The sequence below is a fragment of the Choloepus didactylus genome, chromosome 5 (assembly GCF_015220235.1).
Source record: "Choloepus didactylus isolate mChoDid1 chromosome 5, mChoDid1.pri, whole genome shotgun sequence".
Classification (NCBI taxonomy): domain Eukaryota; kingdom Metazoa; phylum Chordata; class Mammalia; order Pilosa; family Megalonychidae; genus Choloepus; species Choloepus didactylus.
This window is the reverse complement of record NC_051311.1, coordinates 115,904,144-115,926,667: the sequence shown is the minus strand read 5'-3', so window position 1 is coordinate 115,926,667 and position 22,524 is coordinate 115,904,144. Positions and strand designations below refer to the sequence as shown.

General features: G+C 37.0%; 1 protein-coding gene and 1 pseudogene across 1 annotated transcript in view; both read right to left on the bottom strand.

The window, feature by feature from the left end:
* MIOS (meiosis regulator for oocyte development) overlaps positions 1-22,524 on the bottom strand; it is a 62,533-nt gene that overhangs the window by 9,467 nt on the left and 30,542 nt on the right. Inside the window, exons 4-9 of the mRNA XM_037836766.1 lie at positions 21,911-22,165; positions 18,864-19,033; positions 9,347-9,412; positions 8,287-8,445; positions 1,951-2,103; positions 532-736 (exon numbers count right to left, since the gene is read on the bottom strand). Of these exons, the coding sequence (XP_037692694.1) occupies positions 532-736; positions 1,951-2,103; positions 8,287-8,445; positions 9,347-9,412; positions 18,864-19,033; positions 21,911-22,165 (1,008 nt within the window). The remainder of the gene's footprint in view (positions 1-531; positions 737-1,950; positions 2,104-8,286; positions 8,446-9,346; positions 9,413-18,863; positions 19,034-21,910; positions 22,166-22,524) is intronic.
* LOC119534425 lies at positions 19,049-20,165 on the bottom strand (annotated as a pseudogene).

The following is a 22,524-nucleotide window of genomic DNA, read 5'->3' as shown; positions in this document are numbered from 1 at the left end:
TATAATAACATTGGTTCATCAATTGTAGCAAAGATACCACATTGCACAAAGTGTTAACAATAGGGAAAACTGAGTGTGTAAGTGGGGTATATGGGTACTCTGTACTTTCTGCATCATTTTTCTGTATCTCTACTACTTCTCTAACAAAAAAAAATTGATTAAAAAAGGCTCTATATGAGTACAAGGTATTTGTTATTAGAGGAAGGTACACTGAGTATTAAATATTATATTTGAGAGATCTTCTCTTAGCAGAAATGATAAGAAAATGTTTAGTTATAAGATTACTTAATACTCAAGCTTTTCCTTAAATTGGTCTGCATTTTTGCGATTACCTGAGGTATCATGGATATAGATTTTGCTTTTAATGTATAGATTTTATCAGAGGAAACACAAAAGCCTCCAAGCCAGTAAATATGCCCTTTCTTAGAAATAATATAACCTCAAGCTAGTATGTATTTTATTTACAACATTACATCAATTATATAGGAACAATTTCAGCTCTGAAAAGGATATTCTAGAATTATATCATACCAGGACAGCTAGAAACAGGTGTTCCCATATTAATGAGACAAAGTGCACATCGAGGAAGGGGTTTTCGACAGCCTGGGCAACTCGTGACCTTAGATTTTGTTGGTGAGCCACTGACTCCATACTGACTAAAACCTCGGCCCTGATGAGGCACAGTTGAACAGCTGTAGGAGATAGACTTGCCACAGAAATTGCAACTCACAAACACCTACAAAACAAATGAAAGGAGGAATAAAATGTAATGCAAATGTTATGAAATGATAAATAATTCAAAGTTTAAACCTAAGAATTTATTTTAAGATAATTTTATTTTAAAATTTATTTTATATTGTAAGGAATTTATGTGCTACATTTGACTAGCTCTCATTTAAAATCTCCACTTAGTAGTCATATTATTTGAGTTCTTTCCTTGTTACCTTTGTTTACTGATACCCTGATAAAGGCAGAAACTTTGGGAACTTGGATTCCAACATTTCTGAGATAACAAGGACTTTAGGGATTACACTTGGGCAGTAAGAAATAGCCCAATATGACTTCTAATCCAAATTTCAGCGAAACAATCTCTGAACAAAATCTTCTTGTAAAGAAACCACTCTTTTCCTAGGATAAAAATGAGTTAAAGATTTGGTAAAGGCAAATCATTAAAACTTTAGAATAATAGCAACAGAAATTGCTCATTGTTGTTTTCAGCGTAAACTCCTAGGCTCTTAAGCACTATTCATATAGATTAGTAACAAATTTATCATGTAATAATATTTTACTAATACATGGGTTGTTTTAATATAAGCAGTAATTTCTCTATTTCTTAAAGTAAGAGAATAGCACCATCCAGTGCCCACATTGAGGATATACCCTGTATTTAACATCTGAGCTAAAACATTGAGATCGCATGTCATGGGCCTTACATGATAACTGATCTGTTTTTTAAATTTTAAAGAAAAAATTTTCCATGTGTAACAAGACATTTTTATATATATTGTGAAATAAAGAAACGAACTGCCTTCTTACATAAAAACAGCAAGATAAACTTTATACACAAATGGAATGTATAAGGTCATACAATAGTTGAGTCTGATATGGGCTTGGAATATACTAGAAAACCCTGGACAGTCCTAGAATTGAATTAAGTTTGCCTAAGATCATCTAGGCCCGCTGTTGTTTGCTCTTTTCTTAGACCAAAGCTCAAGTCACTGTAACAATTACTTGGAAGTGGCAGGACCAGAGAACAGGAAGATCAAGGGCAAAGTGCAGTCTGGGACAGATAAAGCCATCAGTGGGAACAAAATATAAGCAAAAAGAGGTGGTAATGATTTATTAAATTGAACTCTAAATTTACCCTATATCAAATATTATAGATACTTAGTTCCTTGGCCAGAATTTTAAGTACATGCTACAATTTGATTCTCTACAAAACGTACTTACCTGTGCTAAAGGCTTGGAACTGGGATCCAACTTACTCCTGTGAATATCAAATTCGGCACGTTTGTGCCAAAATCTCCAGGCATCTAATAAATTTCTATAATTCTCAATCCAGTACTGAACCCTTTCATCTTTAAGAACATCTAAAGGAGAACCCTAAGAAAAAAACATGAATTATTTCAATTGTTTAAAAATTTCCAGATAAACCAGAGAATTCTGGGTAACATATGATTATGAGTCAAATGGAAGAAATATGCCTCCTTTTTGCCAAAAGCAGGCTCCTAATGAGGATGTATATAAAATCATTGATAGAGGATCTATTAATTTATTTTAAGACAGCCTCTTAATGACATAAATAAGTACTGCATATATCATTACACTTGGCCAAGGAAGTATAATTCTCCACATTTTATTTAAATTTAAGGAGCCAAGAGCAAACAATTCACCTTCTTGGTTGAGTGCTTTAGCCCAACAATTAACACCTTTGGATTCTAAAAATCTGTTTACTATCTAATCCAAATGCATACCAAAATTGCTCAATCACATTTAAAATAATACTGAGCCTAGACTTCTGTATCTAGCAGTGCACTATGAAATGAGATGTTACTATATACCTATTTTTCTGTAGGTTAAACCTGTCTACTCTTTCTCTCTCACTCTCAAGTAAAACATACGTTTATCTCATTAAAAATTTAAAAACTGAAACATTAAAACAACAAAACCAAAAACTTTCTTAGTTCTTTTGCCCATAGGCCACAATGAAAAGCAACAACTGATTTCACCTACTTTTATTTTAGATTTCTTCTCATTAAGAACTTCAATTACTTGCTAGTAAAAATTTTCCCAAAGCTGTATTTTCCATGGCATCTGTGACACTTCACATTTCACTTATACTTGCTTTGGGTTTTCATAGAAGGTGTTCAGCCCTGTCAAGGGTATGTTCCTTAACTTGACATGTTAGAGAAAGTAGGGAAAGGCTCCACCTCCAATGACACCATGGGTATCAATTTGAAACCCAGTTTTCCCCAATCTCACTTCAGGACATATAGAAAAGCAAAATGTTAAGAGAGAATTTAGCATGCATCTTACTTATGGAAAAAGAGGCAGGAACTCGCAACAGTTAAATCTACCGTTAGACGTTCTATCAAAAACAAAAGAACCGTGTATCTTCCAGCTATTAAATAAGGTGTCAATTTCAATTACTGGAGTTAAGTTTGGCTAAAAGAATATGTGAAAAACTCTTAATAGACAATTTCGTTTTTTAATTTTTTAAAGAAAGCTTTAAAAAGAATTTTTTTAAAAGGTTAACAAAGAAAATTCACAGAAAAGTAAGAAATCTTCATACTCCACTCTTTCCCCTTGAAATGTGGGTATTATATGGCAAATCACTAGTAAGGATATACTAACAAAGAATTTAGTTAATTTATATTACGTGAGTTTTCTGTAGACCCACCTGGCAAAGCCTAAAATCAAGTCCCAACAAGATCCCCAAAGGAAACAGTTCAGAGATTGAATCTGAGCAAATTTGAAGGGCTTGAAAAATACCTTAGGCTTTCTACAGATCCATAGTAACAAAATATAAAAGTAAAGGTGATCAGCCAGTAACTGAACTGACCTCAAACGATAATCAACACTCTTCAGAAAAATGTTTGAGAACTCAGATCTCTACAGAAATCTCCTGCATACAAAGAAACAGGTAAATGTGGATCATATTCAAGGAAAAATGCAATCAAGAGAAACTAAACCTAAGGTAGCCCAGATGTTAGATTCAGCAGACAAAGATCAAAGCAGCTATTAGAAATATGTTCAAAGAGTAAAAGAAAATGTGCTCAAAGACTTAAAGGAAAACAAAGCTTTAATTAGGGAACAGATAGAGAGTCTTAGCTGAAAAGTGTAAACTATTTAAAAAGTTGAAATTCTAAAACTGGACAGCACAACTGAAATTAAGAGTTCCCTAGAAAATGTAACAGCAGATAGGAGGTAGCAGAAGAGTTAAGAAACAAATCAGTAGACATTATCTGATTTGAAGAGCAGAGAAAAAAAGGATGGAAGGAAAATAAACACAGTCTAAGGGACCTATGGGACAATATGAAATGATTTAATATATGTCTCATAAAAGTCCATGGAAGAAGAGAGAATGTGATTGGGGAAGAAAAAATACTTCAAGAAATAACACCCAAAATCTGACGGAAAACACTGACTTACAGGTCCAAGAAGCTCAGTGAACCACAAGCAGGATAAAAAGAACCACAGGTAGGCACATCAATGTCTAACTGGTGAAACCAAAGATACAGAGAAAATCTTCAAAGCAGCCCAAGGAAAAATGGAACATTACATATAGGGAAAGAAGGATAAGAACGGACTTCTTATCAGAAACAATGGTGGCCAGAAGTAAGCACATCTTTAAAGTGCTGAAAGAAATACAAGGGTGAAATAGACATTTTCAGTTAAAATTTTAAAAGCTGAGAGAATCTGTCATCAGCAGACCTGTACTATCAAAAATGCTAAAGAGAAAGACGAAAGGGAAATGATACTAGATAAAACCTGGATTTATCGGAAGGAATGAACAGTAGGAAGAATGGTAAATAAGTGGTTACATATAAAAGTCTATATTTTCTTCTTATAATTTACATAAAAGACAACAGACCATTCAAATAAAAATAACACTGTAAGTTGGAGTTTATAATACATGTAGGAGTAAAATATATGTCAACAATAGGACAACAGAGGGGAGGGTGTATAAATGAAATTACACTGCTGCAAGGTTTTCACACTTGTAAACAGTGAAGTATGAAGCAAAAAGTGGAAAGTGTCAGATGGGAGGTAAAAAAAGGAAAGGATGAGGTAGGAAGCATGATGTGTCAGATGTGAAGTGTGAAGTATGAGGATGTAAAAAGCTGACTTTGATGAGTTAAGGGTGCATAGAGCAATCATGTTAAAAAAAATAATAAAAAGGTTATAGCTAAAAAGCCAACAGAGGTACTAAAGTAAAACACTGGAATATTAAATTAACACAAAAGGTGGCAGGAAAGAACAAAAGGAAGAAGGAAAAACAAAATGGGAAACAAACTGCAAGATGATAGACTTAATCTTGGACCATATAAATAATTAATTAAATGTAAATGGATGAAAATCCCAGTTAAAAGGCAGTGATTATCAAACTAGATTACAAATAAAAGTAAAATCCAACTTCCTAAACACTGTTTGCATTTTAAATATATATTATAAATCCATGTAACAGGTTACTAACCCATTTGCACTCTGTAGCTATAATTCTACAGTTTGATTTAAAAGATGTAATCTCATTACAGTAAGAAAAAGAAATGATACATTATGCTACAGAAGGACAACTTTTCTTCCACGGGCCCTATGTCTTAGGGTAAATTTACATTGTGGGTCAGTATTTATTTATGTTCACAAGATGGTAGGGTAGGGGAGTGAGTATTTTACTATGTTTACTCAGTATAGAGCATCGTATCACATTATGTGAAAGGATGTGTGCAGGAAACAAAGATACCTAGACCAAGAAAGGATAAGGTTAGCTGGAAGGCCACAGGAAATCTCAGGGAAAACCCTGGATTTTCACCAAAAGCAGTAGGCAGACTCTGCCAGGAATGTCTGTAACCAATGGACAGTAAAAACTGAGAGAAAACAGATTAACTGGTTATTCCAAATCAAGCCTACTAAAAATGAAAAGCAAAATTAAACTTAAGAGAGCTGTGGTATAATATGCCTTCTGCCCTTCGAATGAGATCTATAGTTCAGATTGGAGAAAGGGAAACTTTCATAGAAGGTGTAATTCCGCCAACAGTTGCAGAAACTGGAGCAGTTTCTCTGTTCAATTTGAATTTTACATAAATTCAGATACAGTCAAGATGGTCTCTTCCCAGAATGAAAAGAAAAGCTGGATAATGCAATGCAGGGGACATAGGACAATAAGATAAAGCACAAGTCCTCTGTAGAGCAAGTGATTAGGTTAAAGCCAAATGCCTTCTTCTAAAGATCACAAGCAAGCAAAAGTATATACTCACTTTTTTTTTTACTGTATGTTTTTTAAAAATTTTTTTGATACAGTCAATTGCAAAAAAGAGTCAACTTAAAAAAAAAAAAAAATGAAAAAAACATGCAGAGCCCCCCCCCCCCCCCCAGAGGAGCTGGTGGAGAACTCGGGGGCGCTGGGCTTCCCCATCTTGACAGCCGCCGATGCACTCACAGACACAGGGGACCGGTGGCTGGACGGGCAGAGCCCTCCACCACGGGACCCGCCCCCTGCAAGACCACCACCGCAAAGGAGAGGCCAGGCCTGCCTGCAATTGTGCCCAAGAGCCTCCTCCCAAATGCCTCCCCCCACTTGCTCAGATGTTGCCCCCTCTCTCTAGCCAAGCCAACCTGGCAGGTGAAATCACTGCCCTCCCCACTACATGGCACCTGACACCCAGGGGAGCGAACCTCCCTGGCAATGTGAACATGACTCCCCGGGAGGAATACAGACCCAGCACTGCAGGATGGAGAACACCTTCCTGACCAAAAGGGGGATGCGAAAGGAAATGAAATAAGCTTCAGTGGCTGAAAGATTCCAAAAGGAGCCGAGTGGTCACTCTGGTGGGCACTCTTATGCACAACATAGACAACCCCTTCTAGGCTCCAATGAACTGGAACAGTCAGCAGCAAACAGCTGAAACCATCAAACCACAACCCAGAACCCACGAATGTTTTTTTCTTTTTTACATATGTAATTCTTTTATTCTGTAAAAGGTAACAAAACATATAGAACAAAACTTTCCCTTTTTCAAACTAATGTTGCAAACCCATATTATCGCATATATAAATACTACACCCCACAGCTGATCATGAATTAAGTAGAGTCTGACAATGTCCTCCTCTAAGTGTTAAGCCAAAAAAAAACCTCATCCAGGAGTGTCCTCCTCTACTCTTTATCCTGAATGATCAGTGGGCGGGGAGGGGGGAGTTTAAACTGAACTAGTGAGTAACTGGAGAAAGGAAATCAGTGTGTATTAAGAATGTTTTAGAGCTAATTTTCAGAATAGTTTTCACCCCTCAAAAAAAAAAAACCACAAATATACAAAGACGGATCCTTCACAGAAATCAGGAAATCAATTTTAGCTAATTTCAAATATAAAGAAGAGAATGGCACAGAATATAAGCCACCATGTGCTTTTCTTTAATTATACTGAATCTTGTATGGCACACGCCAGTGTAAAGTTTGTTATTCAGACTCTACAGGCATCTTTCCTTAATTCAAATCAGTCCTGCTCCAAGCATATATCAGGAAATGATTCAAAAATAATAATAAAAATCAGGCCTGTTTGGCACTATGATACAACTGGGGAAAGTAAACCAGGGGAGATTCTACCAGCCCCCAACCCCAGAACATTCCACTGCAATATCTACTCTCTTTTAAAGAAACTGGAACATGATGAGGGGGTTTCTACTCATCTATTAAAAAAAAAATTCATACATACTTGAAGCGCCTGACCATGGTGGCCGGAACGTCATCGTGCTAAGGCCTGCCTCTCCGCAGTCCAGCCTCCCAGCCACACAGCCTTTACATAGCTTCAAACTCGTCGATTCTCTGCTTCGTATTGCCCTGCCGGATCTGCCTCAGTGTTGTACTTGTTGCGGCCTTGTCTCATGTTTTCATTGTGGATGATATCGTTGTGGGTCCTCTTGTTCTTGTCTCTGGCCTGGGACAGCTCGTTGGTCAGGGTCAGCAGCTGCCACCGCACACGCTCATTCTTCTCGGCCTCGGTGATTTGCTTCTCTTGCTGCGGTCATCCAGGATGCCCTCGCTGGAGAGCTCGGCACCGTAGCCCGAGTACTCCGGCCCTTCCTCCTGCGGGCTCTCCTGCACGTGCAGATTCACAGACTCGTACACGGGTAGTGACGGGTGTGGCGGCGCCGTCATCACCAGGTGCAGCTCCCCTAAGTGGGAGTGATTCTACGCTGTGCTGTGAACTACCCATTCTTCTTTAAAATTGTAGGGTATTAAGCTGTGGGTCCACCATTTCAGAGTGAACAGAGGCTATATACAAACTGGAGCCCGGGCGGTGGCAGGAGGAAGGGTTTCCACGGCACTAGGATCCCGTTGCAGACTGGCCGCCTCTTGCAGAGCAGCAGTAGTGGCGTCTCCCCGGTGCGCTCTGTGCTGGCGCCCAAGGCAGGGCCCGCGGCGGGCGACAACCAGGACGCCCAGCGACGGAAGGGTCCACCTGATCCCCGCCCCCCACTCACTTTCAATTGAAGGAAGAAAATACAAAAATGCCTATGCTTTATTTTATTTATTTATTTATTTTTAAGTTACTGCCACACTGTACTGACCTGTAACATGCAGTAACTTGCTGTTTGGACATCTCCAGTTCTATCAACATAACTCTCCATTAAGTCCACTCCATCTTTAGTAAGGCCTGTAAGCAGAATTCCTTCCAAATTTCCAGCTTCTTTCATTTCATTAGTCAACTTTTCGATGTATCTATTTAACTGGAAGATTAAAAGTGACTTTTTGAAGCAATCAGTTTCACTATATATTTTGTACTTCAAAACTTCTACATTTGGAAAAATTTTATTCCTAATGAAAACATTTTAAAACCAAAGCCCTTACTAAAATATAGATATGTGATCTAAGAAGTCTGCAACCATTATCAATTACAATGTAGCACCCACAGTCATTCAAAATATTTTAAAATAAGACAAGGCATTTACTATAGCTTGATACTTATTCTGTAAAAGAACTATAAAGAGTTTACTATTTTAAATTTAAATAGAATTGTTGCTGTTATTCTGCAAAGTTCCTGTTGTCTGTCATAGCAAGACGTAACAGAATGACATAATCTGAGTTGTTAGGAAACTACTGCAAGATCACCAAGAATAACCATCTCCCCTAAAGTCATCCCTGACTTCATCCCACCCTAAATTCTAGCCAAGAGTCCTCTATACTCCCCCAGCACTCTATTATTATTACAGTACTTAGTACATAGTGCTACTGGTTGTTTATGTGCATTTCTCCCTCATTATACACATAATAAGCACTTTTGCATCTTCAATTAGTAGGATACACTGCTTATCCATAGCAAAGGCATTCAATAGTTGTTTATTAGAAAATGAAGGAATCCCTTTCATAGAATCACTAAGGGATAAATTTAAAATCTCTATCTATTGACCATTTCATTCCCAAAAGCAGAAGTGAACTAAAATATTAAGTCAGAATCTAATGATACACATAATTCTACAATATTCTGATCTAATAAAGAAATTACTTTAGTCTTTAGAAGAATTTATACATAAATCTCACATATATTTATTCATAAATATTAGTTTCCTAAAATAATTCAGTTACAGTGAAAATTAATTACTTTAAATACAGAATTAAGTAAACTCTTACCTGAGTATCACTAAGGAATTTACATGCAAATGCTACTCTGTCACGTACTGCAACTTTGTTTTCATACTGGAAAGAGAAAAAGCAAGGAGTTACTTGAAAGGGCTATGTGTTTTAAATTTGCGGAGACTAAATATTTCATATGCCTAACATGTAAGTTTATTTTCATATGTTTTAAGTTACTGTGCATATCCTGGCAGAACCATTGGTGGCCTACGATGCCTATCTCTTTTTTTTTTTTTTTTTTAACTATTTTAAAAAATTGAAATGTATTCAGATACCATACAATCATCCAAAGTATAAAACAGCTGTTCACAGTATCATCATATAGTTGTGCATTCATCACCACAGGGTGCCTATCTTGATGTAACTCTTAGGAACCTCAGTGATAAGGTTGTTGTTCTTGCAAAATAGAGGAATATTTCTCTTGTAAACACTGTGCAAATCCAGTTTTTAAATAAAAATTCCAGTTCTGCCTTAGAAAACTCCAACATAAAATATAAACAATGATATAAAGTATATGAAAGTCAAGATGCCATGCAATCCTTCCATCATAGAAATTAATTTGGGGGAAAAAGAAAATCTTTTCTAGGCTGCTAAGCTAACCAACAAGCATAGAGAATATGTGAATTAGATATACTCACACAGAACTCAGAAAGAATACTAATATGTTTCTAAGTACAAAGTGACAAGTTTTAAAACACATCCTATTTTAATGATCTATTCAAAAAACAGACTTCTGTGGCTAAAGCTTAATAAAAAAACTGTAATAGTAAAAAAATAAATAAAAAAAATCTTGGCTATTATTTGAAGTGGTTAGAAAAGTTCAACTAATTTACTGAAATCAATGGGAAGAATTCATACAGCTATGGAAATTGCCAAAATGGGCACTAAAACATTTATTAAAATTTTTATTACGGTATCTCAATAAAATACATGTTTTAATAAATTCTTAGGGACTGACAAGCAATGCAAATTTTATAAGAAATGCTATAATGGAAACAGAAATAATCTTCATGTTAGAAAGCTCTTCTCATTGCTTGATAGAAGCCCAATACCATAAAGATTATGGTAATAAATGAAGCTTAAAACCCCACAACCAAAACTGATATACAAATCTCATTTCATTCTTTCTCCACTTTGATAAATAACCTATATGGTTGATAAAGAAGAGGAAAAATAGCAATGATAAAACCAAATAATGAAAAAATGAAATAGTCTACTCTAAGTAGGATGATCATATCACTTATCTTTCCAAACTGGGACACATCTGAGAGTGACAAATGCTAACTCAGACAGGATGTATGGTCATCCTGACCATAACTGATCATGAGTTGATTCACTTAAAAATGAGAATATCTTTTTATGTTTATATAGTTGTAAAGTTCTAGAGCTCAGTTCTTAAGTTGAAGGACACAATTCTTATTCCTTCTACTTCTGTCATAAACTATACTATTAAAACTATAAAAATCAATCTCAATTTGATATCAGCTAACTAACTTTAGGCTGGGAATCACACTCAAAAAGAGCTACTCAAAAAAGTTTAATATCTTTTATTTAAATAACATATCATGGAGGCGGGGCAAGATGGCGGACTGGTGAGCTGTACGTTTTAGTTACTCCTCCAGGAAAGTAGGTAGAAAGCCAGGAACTGCGTGGACTGGACACCACAGAGCAATCTGACTTTGGGCATACTTCATACAACACTCATGAAAATGTGGAACTGCTGAGATCAGCGAAATCTGTAAGATTTTGCGGCCAGGGGACCCGTGCCCTTCCCTGCCAGGCTCAGTCCCCTGGGAGGAGGGGCTGTCAGCTCCGGGAAGGAGAAGGGAGAACTGCAGTGGCAGCCCTTATCAGAAACTCATTCTACTGATCCAAACTCCAACCATAGATAGACTGAGACCAGACACCAGAGAATCTGAGAGCAGCCAGCCCAGCAGAGAGGAGACAGGCATAGAAAAAAACAGCACGAAAAACTCCAAAATAAAAGCGGAGGATTTTTGGAGTTCTGGTGAACATATAAAGGGGAAGGGCAGAGCTCAGGCCCTCAGTCTCATATGCAAATCCCGAAAGAAAAGCTGATCTCTCTGCCCTGTGGACCTTTCCTTAATGGCCCTAATTGCTTTGTCTCTAAGCATTTCAATAACCCATTAGATCTCTGAGGAGGGCCCTTTTTTTTTTTTTTTAAAATCCTTTTTTCTTTTTCTAAAACAATTACTCTAAGAAGCCCAATACAGAAAGCTTCAAACACTTGCAATTTCGGCAGGTCAAGACAAGAGCAGAACTAAGAGAGCTCTGAGACAAAAAGCAATAATCCAGTGGCTGAGAAATTTTACTAAAACACCACAACTTCCCAAGAAAAGGGGGGTGTCCGCTCACAGCCATCATCCTGGTGGACAGGAAACACTCCTGCCCATCGCCAGCCCCATAGCCCAGAGCTGCCCCAGACAACCCAGTGTGACAGAAGTGCTTCAAATAACAGGCACACACCACAAAACTGGGAGTGGACATTAGCCTTCCCTGCACCCTCAGCTGATTGTCCCAGAGTTGGGAAGGTGGAGCAGTGTGAATTAACAAAGCCCCATTCAGCCATCATTTCAGCAGACTGGGAGCCTCCCTACACAGCCCAGCAGCCCAGAACCGCCCTGGGGGGACGGCACTCACTTGTGACATAGCACAGTCATCCCTCAACAGAGGACCAGGGGGTGCACGGCCTGGAAGAGGGACCCACTCACAAGTCTCAGGAGCCATACACCAATACCAAGGAATTGTGGGTCAGTGGAAGAGACAAACTGTGGCAGGACTGAACTGAAGGATTAGACTATTAAAGCAGCTTTAAAACTTCAGGATCACCAGGGAGATTTGATTGTTAGAGCGACCCCCACTCCCTGACTGCCCAGAAACACGCCCCATATACAGGGCGGGCAACACCAACTACACACGCAAGCTTGGTACAACAATTGGACCCCACAAGACTCACTCCCCCACTCACCACAAAGGCAAAGCAGGGGAGAACTGGCTTGTGGAAAACAGGTGGCTCGTGGACGCCACCTGCTGGTTAGTTAGAGAAAGTGTACTCCACGAAGCTGTAGATCTGATAAATTAGAGATAAGGACTTCAATTGGTCTACACATCCTAAAAGAACCCTATCAAGTTCAGCAAATGCCAAGAGGCCAAAAACAACAGAAAATTATAAAGCATATGAAAAAACCAGACGATATGGAAAACCCAAGCCCAAGCACCCAAATCAAAAGATCAGAGGAGACACAGCACCTAGAGCAGCTACTCAAAGAACTAAAGATGAACAATGAGACCACAGTACAGAATACAAAGGATATCAAGAAGACCCTAGAAGAGCATAAAGAAGACATTGCAAGACTAAATAAAAAAATAGATGATCTTATGGAAATTAAAGAAACTGTTGACCAAATTAAAAAGATTCTGTACACTCACAGTACAAGACTAGAGGAAGTTGAAAAACGAATCAGTGACCTGGAAGATGACAGAATGGAAAATGAAAGCATAAAAGAATGGGGAAAAAAATTGAAAAAATTGAAATGGACCTCAGGGATATGATAGATAATATAAAACATCCTAATATAAGACTCATTGGTGTTCCAGAAGGGGAAGAAAAGGGTAAAGGTCTAGGAAGAGTATTCAAAGAAATTGTTGGGGAAAACTTCCCAAATCTTCTAAACAACATAAATACACAAATCATAAATGCTCAGCGAACTCCAAATAGAATAAATCCAAATAAACCCACTCCGAGACATATTCTGATCACACTGTCAAACACGGAAGAGAAGGAGCAAGTTCTGAAAGCAGCAAAAGAAGAGCAATTCACCACATACAAAGGAAACAGCATAAGACTAAGTAGTGACTACTCAGCAGCCACCATGGAGGCAAGAAGGCAGTGGCACGATATATTTAAAATTCTGAGTGAGAAAAATTTCCAACCAAGAATACTTTATCCACCAAAGCTCTCCTTCAAATTTGAGGGAGAGCTTAAATTTTTCACAGACAAACAAATGCTGAGAGAATTTGCTAACAAGAGACCTGCCCTACTGGAGATACTAAAGGAAGCCCTACAGACAGAGAAACAAAGACAGGACAGAGAGACTTGGAGAAAGGTTCAGTACTAAAGAGATTCTGTATGGGTACAATAAAGGATATTAATAGAGAGAGGGAAAAATATGGCAAACATAAACCAAAGGATAAGATGGCCGATTCAAGAAATGCCTTCACGGTTATAACGTTGAATGTAATGGATTAAACTCCCCAATTAAAAGATATAGATTCGCAGAATGGATCAAAAAAAATGAACCATCAATATGTTGCATACAAGAGACTCATCTTAGACACAGGGACACAAAGAAATTGAAAGTGAAAGGATGGAAAAAAACATTTCATGCAAGCTACAGCCAAAAGAAAGCAGGTGTAGCAATATTAATCTCAGATTAAATAGACTTTAAATGCAGGGATGTTTTGAGAGACAAAGAAGGCCACTACATAGTAATAAAAGGGGCAATTCAACAAGAAGAAATAACAATCCTAAATGTCTATGCACCCAATCAAGGTGCCACAAAATACATGAGAGAAACACTGGCAAAACTAAAGGAAGCAATTGATGTTTCCACAATAATTGTGGGAGACTTCAACACATCACTCTCTCCTACAGATAGATCAACCAGACAGAGGACCAATAAGGAAACTGAAAACCTAAACAATCTGATAAATGAATTAGATTTAACAGACACATACAGAACATTACATCCCAAATCACCAGGATACACATACTTTTCTAGTGCTCACGGAACTTTCTCCAGAATAGATCATATGCAGGGACATAAAACAAGCCTCAGTAAATTTAAAAAGATTGAAATTATTCAAAGCACATTCTCTGACCACAAAGGAATACAATTAGAAGTCAATAACCATCAGAGACTTAGAAAATTCACAAATACCTGGAGGTTAAACAACACACTCCTAAACAATCAGTGGGTTAAAGAAGAAATAGCAAGAGAAATTGCTAAATATATAGACGAATGAAAATGAGAACACAACATACCAAAACCTATGGGATGCAGCAAAAGCAGTGCTGAGGAGGAAATTTATAGCACTAAACGCATATATTAAAAAGGAAGAAAGAGCCAAAATCAAAGAACTAATGGATCAACTGAAGAAGCTAGAAAATGAACAGCAAACCAATCCTAAACCAAGTAGAAGAAAAGAAATAACAAGGATCAAAGCAGAAATAAATGACATAGAGAACAAAAAAATAGAGAGGATAAATATCACCAAAAGTTGGTTCTTTGAGAAGATCAACAAGATTGACAAGCCCCTAGCTAGACTGACAAAATCAAAAAGAGAGAAGACCCATATAAACAAAATAATGAAAGAAAAAGGTGACATAACTGCAGATCCTGAAGAAATTAAAAAAATTATAACAGGATACTATGAGCAACTGTATGGCAACAAACTGGATAATGTAGAGGAAATGGACAATTTCCTGGAAACATATGCACAACCTAGACTGACCAGAGAAGAAATAGAAGACCTCAATCAACCCATCACAAGCAAAGAGATCCAATCAGTCATCAAAAATCTTCCCAGAAATAAATGCCCAGGGCCAGATGGCTTCACAGGGGAATTCTACCAAACTTTCCAGAAAGAACTGACACCAATCTTACTCAAACTCTTTCAAAACATTGAAGAAAATGGAACACTACCTAACTCATTTTATGAAGCTAACATCAATCTCATACCAAAACCAGGCAAAGATGCTACAAAAAAGGAAAACTACCGGCCAACCTCCCTAATGAATATAGATGCAAAAATCCTCAACAAAATACTTGCAAATCGAATCCAAAGACACATTAAAAAAATGATACACCATGACCAAGTGGGGTTCATTCCAGGCATGCAAGGATGGTTCAACATAAGAAAATTAATCAATGTATTACAACACATTAAAAACTCGAAAGGGAAAAATCAAATGATCGTCTCAATAGATGCTGAAAAAGCATTTGACAAAATCCAACATCTGTTTTTGATAAAAACACTTCAAAAGGTAAGAATTGAAGAAAACTTCCTTAATATGATAAAGAGCATATATGAAAAACCCACAGCCAGCATGGTACTCAATGGTGAGAGACTGAAAGCTTTCCCTCTAAGATCAGGAACAAGACAAGGATGCCCGCTGTCACCACTGTTATTCAACATTGTGCTGGAAGTGTTAGCCAGGGCAATCGGCAAGACAAAGAAATAAAAGGCATCCAAATTGGAAAAGAAGAAGTAAAACTGTCATTGTTTGCAGATGATATGATCTTATGTCTGGAAAACCCCGAGAAATCAACGATACAGCTACTAGAGCTAATAAACAAATTTAGCAAAGTAGCGGGATACAAGATTAATGCACATAAGTCAGTAATGTTTCTATATGCTAGAAATGAACAAACTGAAGAGACACTCAAGAAAAAGATACCATTTTCAATAGCAACTAAAAAAATCAAGTACCTAGGAATAAACTTAACCAAAGATGTAAAAGACCTATACAAAGAAAACTACATAACTCTACTAAAAGAAATAGAAGGGGAGAAATATTCCATGTTCATGGATAGGAAGGCTAAATGTCATTAAGATGTCAATTCTACCCAAACTCATCTACAGATTCAATGCAATCCCAATCAAAATTCCAACAGCCTACTTTGCAGACTTGGAAAAGCTAGTTATCAAATTTATTTGGAAAGGGAAGATGCCTCGAATTGCTAAAGACACTCTAAAAAAGAAAAACGAAGTGGGACGACTTACACTCCCTGACTTTGAAGCTTATCATAAAGCCACAGTTGCCAAAACAGCATGGTACTGGCACAAAGATAGACATATAGATCAATGGAATTGAATTGAGAATTCGGAGATAGACCCTCAGATCTATGGCCGACTGATCTTTGATAAGGCCCCCAAAGTCACTGAACTGAGTCATAATGGTCTTTTCAACAAATGGGGCTGGGAGAGTTGGATATCCATATCCAAAAGAATGAAAGAGGACCCCTACCTCACACCCTACACAAAAATTAACTCAAAATGGACCAAAGATCTCAATATAAAAGAAAGTACCATAAAACTCCTAGAAGATAATGTAGGAAAACATCTTCAAGACCTTGTGTTAGGCGGCCACTTCCTAGACTTTACACCCAAAGCACAAGCAACAAAAGAGAAAACAGATAAATGGGAACTCCTCAAGGTTAGAAGTTTCTGCACCTCAAAGGAATTTCTCAAAAAGGTAAAGAGGCAGCCAACTCAATGGGAAAAAATTTTTGGAAACCATGTATCTGACAAAAGACTGATATCTTGCATATATAAAGAAATCCTACAACTCAATGACAATAGTACAGACAGCCCAATTACAAAATGGGCAAAAGATATGAAAAGACAGTTCTCTGAAGAGGAAATACAAATGGCCAAGAAACACATGAAAAAATGTTCAGCTTCACTAGCTATTAGAGAGATGCAAATTAAGACCAAAATGAGATACCATCTCACACCGATTAGAATGGCTGCCATTAAACAAACAGGAAACTACAAATGCTGGAGGGGATGTGGAGAAATTGGAACTCTTATTCATTGTTGGTGGGACTGTATAATGGTTCAGCCACTCTGGAAGTCAGTCTGGCAGTTCCTTAGAAAACTAGAAATAAAGTTACCATTCGATCCAGCGATTGCACTTCTCGGTATATATCCGAAGATTGGAAAGCAGTGACACGAACAGATATCTGCACGCCAATGTTCATAGCAGCATTATTCACAATTGCCAAGAGATGGAAACAACCCAAATGTCCTTCAACAGATGAGTGGATAAATAAAATGTGGTATATACACACGATGGAATACTACACGGCAGTAAGAAGGAACGACCTCGTGAAACGTATGACAACATGGATGAACCTTGAAGACATAATGCTGAGCGAAATAAGCCAGGCACAGAAAGAGAAATATTATATGCTACCACTAATGTGAACTTTGAAAAATGTAAAACAAATGGTTTATAATGTAGAATGTAGGGGAACTAGCAATAGAGAGCAATTAAGGAAGGGGGAACAGTAATCCAAGAAGAACAGATATGCTATTTAACGTTCTGGGGATGCCCAGGAATGATTATGGTCTGTTAATTTCTGATGGATATAGCAGGAACAAGTTCACAGAAATGTTGCTATATTAGGTAACTTTCTTGGGGTAAAGTAGGAACAGGTTGGAAGTAAAGCAGTTATCTTAGGTTAGTTGTCTTTTTCTTACTCCCTTGTTATGGTCACTTTGAAATGTTCTTTTATTGTATGTTTTTTTTTTTTGTTGTTGTTGTTGTTTTTTTTTAATTTTTTTTTTCCATACAGTTGATTTAAAAAAAAAGAAAAGGTTAAAAAAAAAAAAAAGAAAAGAAAAAAAGGAAAAAAACATGTGGTGCCGCCTTGAGGAGCCTGTGGAGAATGCAGGGTTATTGGCCTACCCCACCTCAATGGTTGCTAACATGACCACAGACATAGGGAACTGGTGGTTTGATGGGTTGAGCCCTCTACTGTAGGTTTTACCCTTGGGAAGACGGTTGCTGCAAAGGAGAGGCTAGGCCTCCCTATAACTGTGCCTAAGAGCCTCCTCCCGAATGCCTCTTTGTTGCTCAGATGTGGCCCTCTCTCTCTAGCTAAGCCAACTTGAAAGGTGAAATCACTGCCCTGCCCCCCTACGTGGGATCAGACACCCAGGGGAGTGAATCTCCCTGGCAACGTGGAATATGACTCCCGGGTGGGAATGTAGACCTGGCATCGTGGGACGGAGAACATCTTCTTGACCAAAAGGGGGATGTGAAAGGAAATGAAATAAGCTTCAGTAGCAGAGAGATTCCAAAAGGAGCCGAGAGGTCACTCTGGTGGGCACTCTTACGCACAATTTAGACAACCCTTTTTAGGTTCTAAAGAATTGGGGTAGCTGGTGGTAGATACCTGAAACTATCAAACTACAACTCAGAACCCATGAACCTCGAAGACAATTGTATAAAAATGTAGCTTATGAGGGGTGACAATGGGATTGGGAAAACCATAAGGACCACATTCCCCTTTGTCTAGTTTATGGATGGATGAGTAGAAAAATAGGGGAAGGAAACAAACAAACAGACAAAGGTATCCAGTGTTCTTTTTTACTTCAATTGCTCTTTTTTACTTTAATTATTGTTCTTGTTATTTTTGTGTGTGTGCTAATGAAGGTGTCAGGGATTGATTTAGGTGATGAATGTACAACTATGTAATGGTACTGTGAACAATCGAATGTACGATTTGTTTTGTATGACTGCATGGTATGTGAATATATCTTAATAAAATGAAGATTAAAAATAAACAAAAAAAAACAAAAAAAAAACATATCATGCATCGAAATATAATACTTTATGCAACAGAGATTTGAAAGCTTAAAGTTAGATAAAATCTCCTATCCTAATTAAAAGGCGAGTCATGTGAAACAGAAATTAGCTTACCAAAACTCCATCATAAGACCCAGTTTCACTTGTCAGAAAAGCAAACATGACACACAGGTATGGATTGTTTAGTTGTAATCGTAGAGTGCTGCACATTTCTCTCCAAAGGGAGTTCTTTTCATCCGTATAACCCGATAAAGCCATTGCCACCACATTGAGGTTCAGATCTCCTGCATATTAAAAACAACCAGCTAATCAAAGTATTCAAAGCTTAATTTCCCCTTCTTCCACATTTCTTAAACGATAAAAAAATAATGATCAGCCAGTGACTTCTACCCCCAGAAAAATGAGCACACTGGGCTAAGGGTTTTAATTTCAGACTGAAAAGTCTGCCAACAACTACAAGCAGAAATTTCTATTCTTTTAAAGCTCTTGCCCATATCTGAAATCCCTGTGCAGGCCAAATACATCTTTTAGTCTTGAAGGTCTCATTCCAGGCAGGATGTTACTGCTTAGTACCTAAAGGAAGAAAAGTGAAGCCATCCTACCAGAATCAATGCCAACTTCGTCAACATGTTCATTTATCTTGAGATATTTCAGAAATTGACAATAAATATTATTGCATCTCAGCACAGCAATTTTCATAATCATTTTTTCCTAGTTCTAAATATATAATGCACATACTTTTATATACATACAAGTATGAATTACAAAGTGCAGAAAACCAGTATTTCAGTATTATTATAAAAACATAAATTTTTAATTTTTCTAGAAAAAAATAACTTTATCAGAATAACCGCAGAATTGCAATTTAAACATATTTGCAAGAAAGCATTTGTTACCAACAGCCTTTTGTAAACATTTGTTTTTAGTAGATTACATGGCTGCTGGTAAGTCTGGTAGTCAGCCCTATGGCTGTCAAGACTTCTAGCATTGTTTCTTGGCCCTAATCATTTTCTTTCTTTTTCAAATAAAACAGCCTTTTTCTTACTTTATGTTCTTAACAGCATTGCTCTTCATTTCTATAAACATTTTCCCAACTTATTTGGTGCTTGCTTCCTGTGCCTACACTATTTAAACTAGACTGTCCTAGACTGTCAGGTTTTTTGTTTTTTATTTTTAATTTTTAAAATTTTAATACAGTTCCAATCAGGATGTCTGCTTCATTTCAGCTCCTTCACTGCCAAACCTGGGGGCAGGTATTGCTTCAGTTTCTCTGCCTAATGACCAAGGTATAAAGGTATCTGCTGCATCGAACTTAAAATTTCACATTATCCTTATTTTTCTTGATGTTGACAGATTTGGCATCCTTTCGCAAACTGTGAGCAGGAAGTCCTTGATTTCCTCAATTTTGCGAGGCATGGTGATGTGTCACACTGGGAGGCAGGCACTGACCTGCACCCCGGATTATCCCCACTTCCCCGTACACTGCCGGAGAGACACTCAGCTAGACTGTCTTTTAAATAACTGTAACAAAGGAATGTCTGTTGGAATTCTCCTTAAAACAGTTTATTTCCAAATGGAAAAAAATGTTTGATTCAGGGAAATCTTTTTCAGTCTTTAACCAAATTATTGAATCAACAGAAAAACATTTTTTCCTTATTATTGGTTTAAATCTACTAAATTTTCCAGGTACATGTGACAAGAAAGTATCATGGTTTCAGGTTGTTGCAAAAATTTAATTATGAAAGACTATATTAGAGCAAGAGTGAAGGAAAAGATGCCAATGTGAGCAATACCTTAGCTTTTTCAACTTTTGGACTGCAAGTAAACATATTACAGTTAATTCCATGGTTTTCTCTATTGTAACAGAACAGCCATAGTTTGAAAATGGACCAGCAAATACAAATTAAGGATTCTGAATACCTGGAAATAATTTGCTAGTTATATTAAAAATGATAGCTATATACATCTTATGTATTTTCAAGTGAAATATTTCTGACAAGAAAAAAAAACCTGACTTTTTGAATTAAGATTTGTTTCTCTGAGTATTCTATGGCATAATGCCAGAGGAAAACTTAATCACATTTCACTTTCTTTACTTTTAAAAATATTAAATGGGAAATATGTTTTATCATCACATGCTGGTTTGAAGCTGCTATGTACCCCAGGAAAGGACATGTTCTTTTAATCCATTCCTGTGGGTACAGACCTGTTGTGGGTGGGAACTTTTGGTTAAGTTATTTCAGTTGAGATGTGACCCACCTCATTCAAGGTGGATCTTAATCCTTTTTACTGAAGTCCTTTATGAGAGGATAAAAGCCTAGAGAGCTTAGAGAAAGGCCCTGGAGAAGCTAAGAGAACACCCACAGGAGTTGAGAGAGGAAGCCACTGAAGCCAGAAGCTGAAAGCAATGAAATCCAGGAGCAAAGGTCCAGCAGACGTCGGCCAAGTGCCTTCCCATGTGACAGAAGTGTCCTGGATGACAGCAGCCTTTCTTCAGAGAAGGTATCATCCTGTTGATGCCTTAACTGGGACATTTTCATGGCCTTAGAACTCTAAATTTGCAAGCTAATAAATCCTCATTGTAAAAGCCAACAAATTTCTGGTATATTGCATTCCAGCAGCTTCAGCAAACTGAAACACCATACTTAAGAGGAAGCATTTTTATGATAAAAATACACTTTTTGTAAGAATCTTTTAGTCCAACTAAAAGTTTCATTCAGCATTTCCAAAGGTCAACCAACAGCCATCTAAAAGAGAAAGTATGAACTAAAATATACTCAAATCTTTTGCAATAAAAATGCTTGCACACTAAAGTAGTCCTAATCCCCAAGGAAATGCTTTTTAAAAATGTATGTGGACTATCATTAAAAGAAAACATTTTGAAAACTGACACATTTTGAAGATGCACCCATTTGAGCACCCTTATATTATTATTAAAATGACATTTAAAAGATACATTTTATTTTTTAAAGACCTAAACCAAGGCATCAACAAAAAGGATGAGCTAATATTTGCTTTTATAAATACAGTACCATGTTAATTTCTTTTTTTGACAAAAATCTACATAAAAATACTAACTTTATTAGATTTTTTTAAATTATCAGCATCCTTTCTTTAAATGATTCTAGGAACTGCCAACATCTTAGAATATAACCTAATACCTTTTTCTGAAGATGCCCCTTCATTCAGGATTTGAATTGCTCGTCGAATATCCAGGTTGAACAATGCCACAGCAGCAGCTCTCTCCCATTCCCCTTCTTGTACAAGGGAGTTCACAAATGGCCCTACATCTACATCTGTTCCTTTCTTGATCCATCCACAAAGCTGTAAAGCTAAGATTCTTTCTTCACTTAAATTCTGAATATCAGTTTGCTTATCCAACCCACTCCAATTATGTCTGCTGCTTTCCACCATTCCTAAAAACAGAAAAGATTTTTATGTTAATTGCTTTACTGTTTATTGTTATTTTGGAATATATTCAGAAAATAAGTCTTTTTTACAGAGAAATATTTCAACAACATATTTTGAATATTCAACTCCTCAATCAATTTTATGCTAGTATAAAGATGAAATATGCCAAAATTAAGGCATATTTTACAAGTTTCTAAATACAAGAGTTTCTTGAGTTATCAAAAAGAGCTACTGGAAGAAGAGAGAATGCTCTGGATAGACTAAGTTGTGTCACTGCTTTAAAGAAGTCTTCCTGACCACCTATTCTAAAATAGATACCAATCTGTTATTCTCTAACCCAACAACCATGTTTTAGCACTTAACA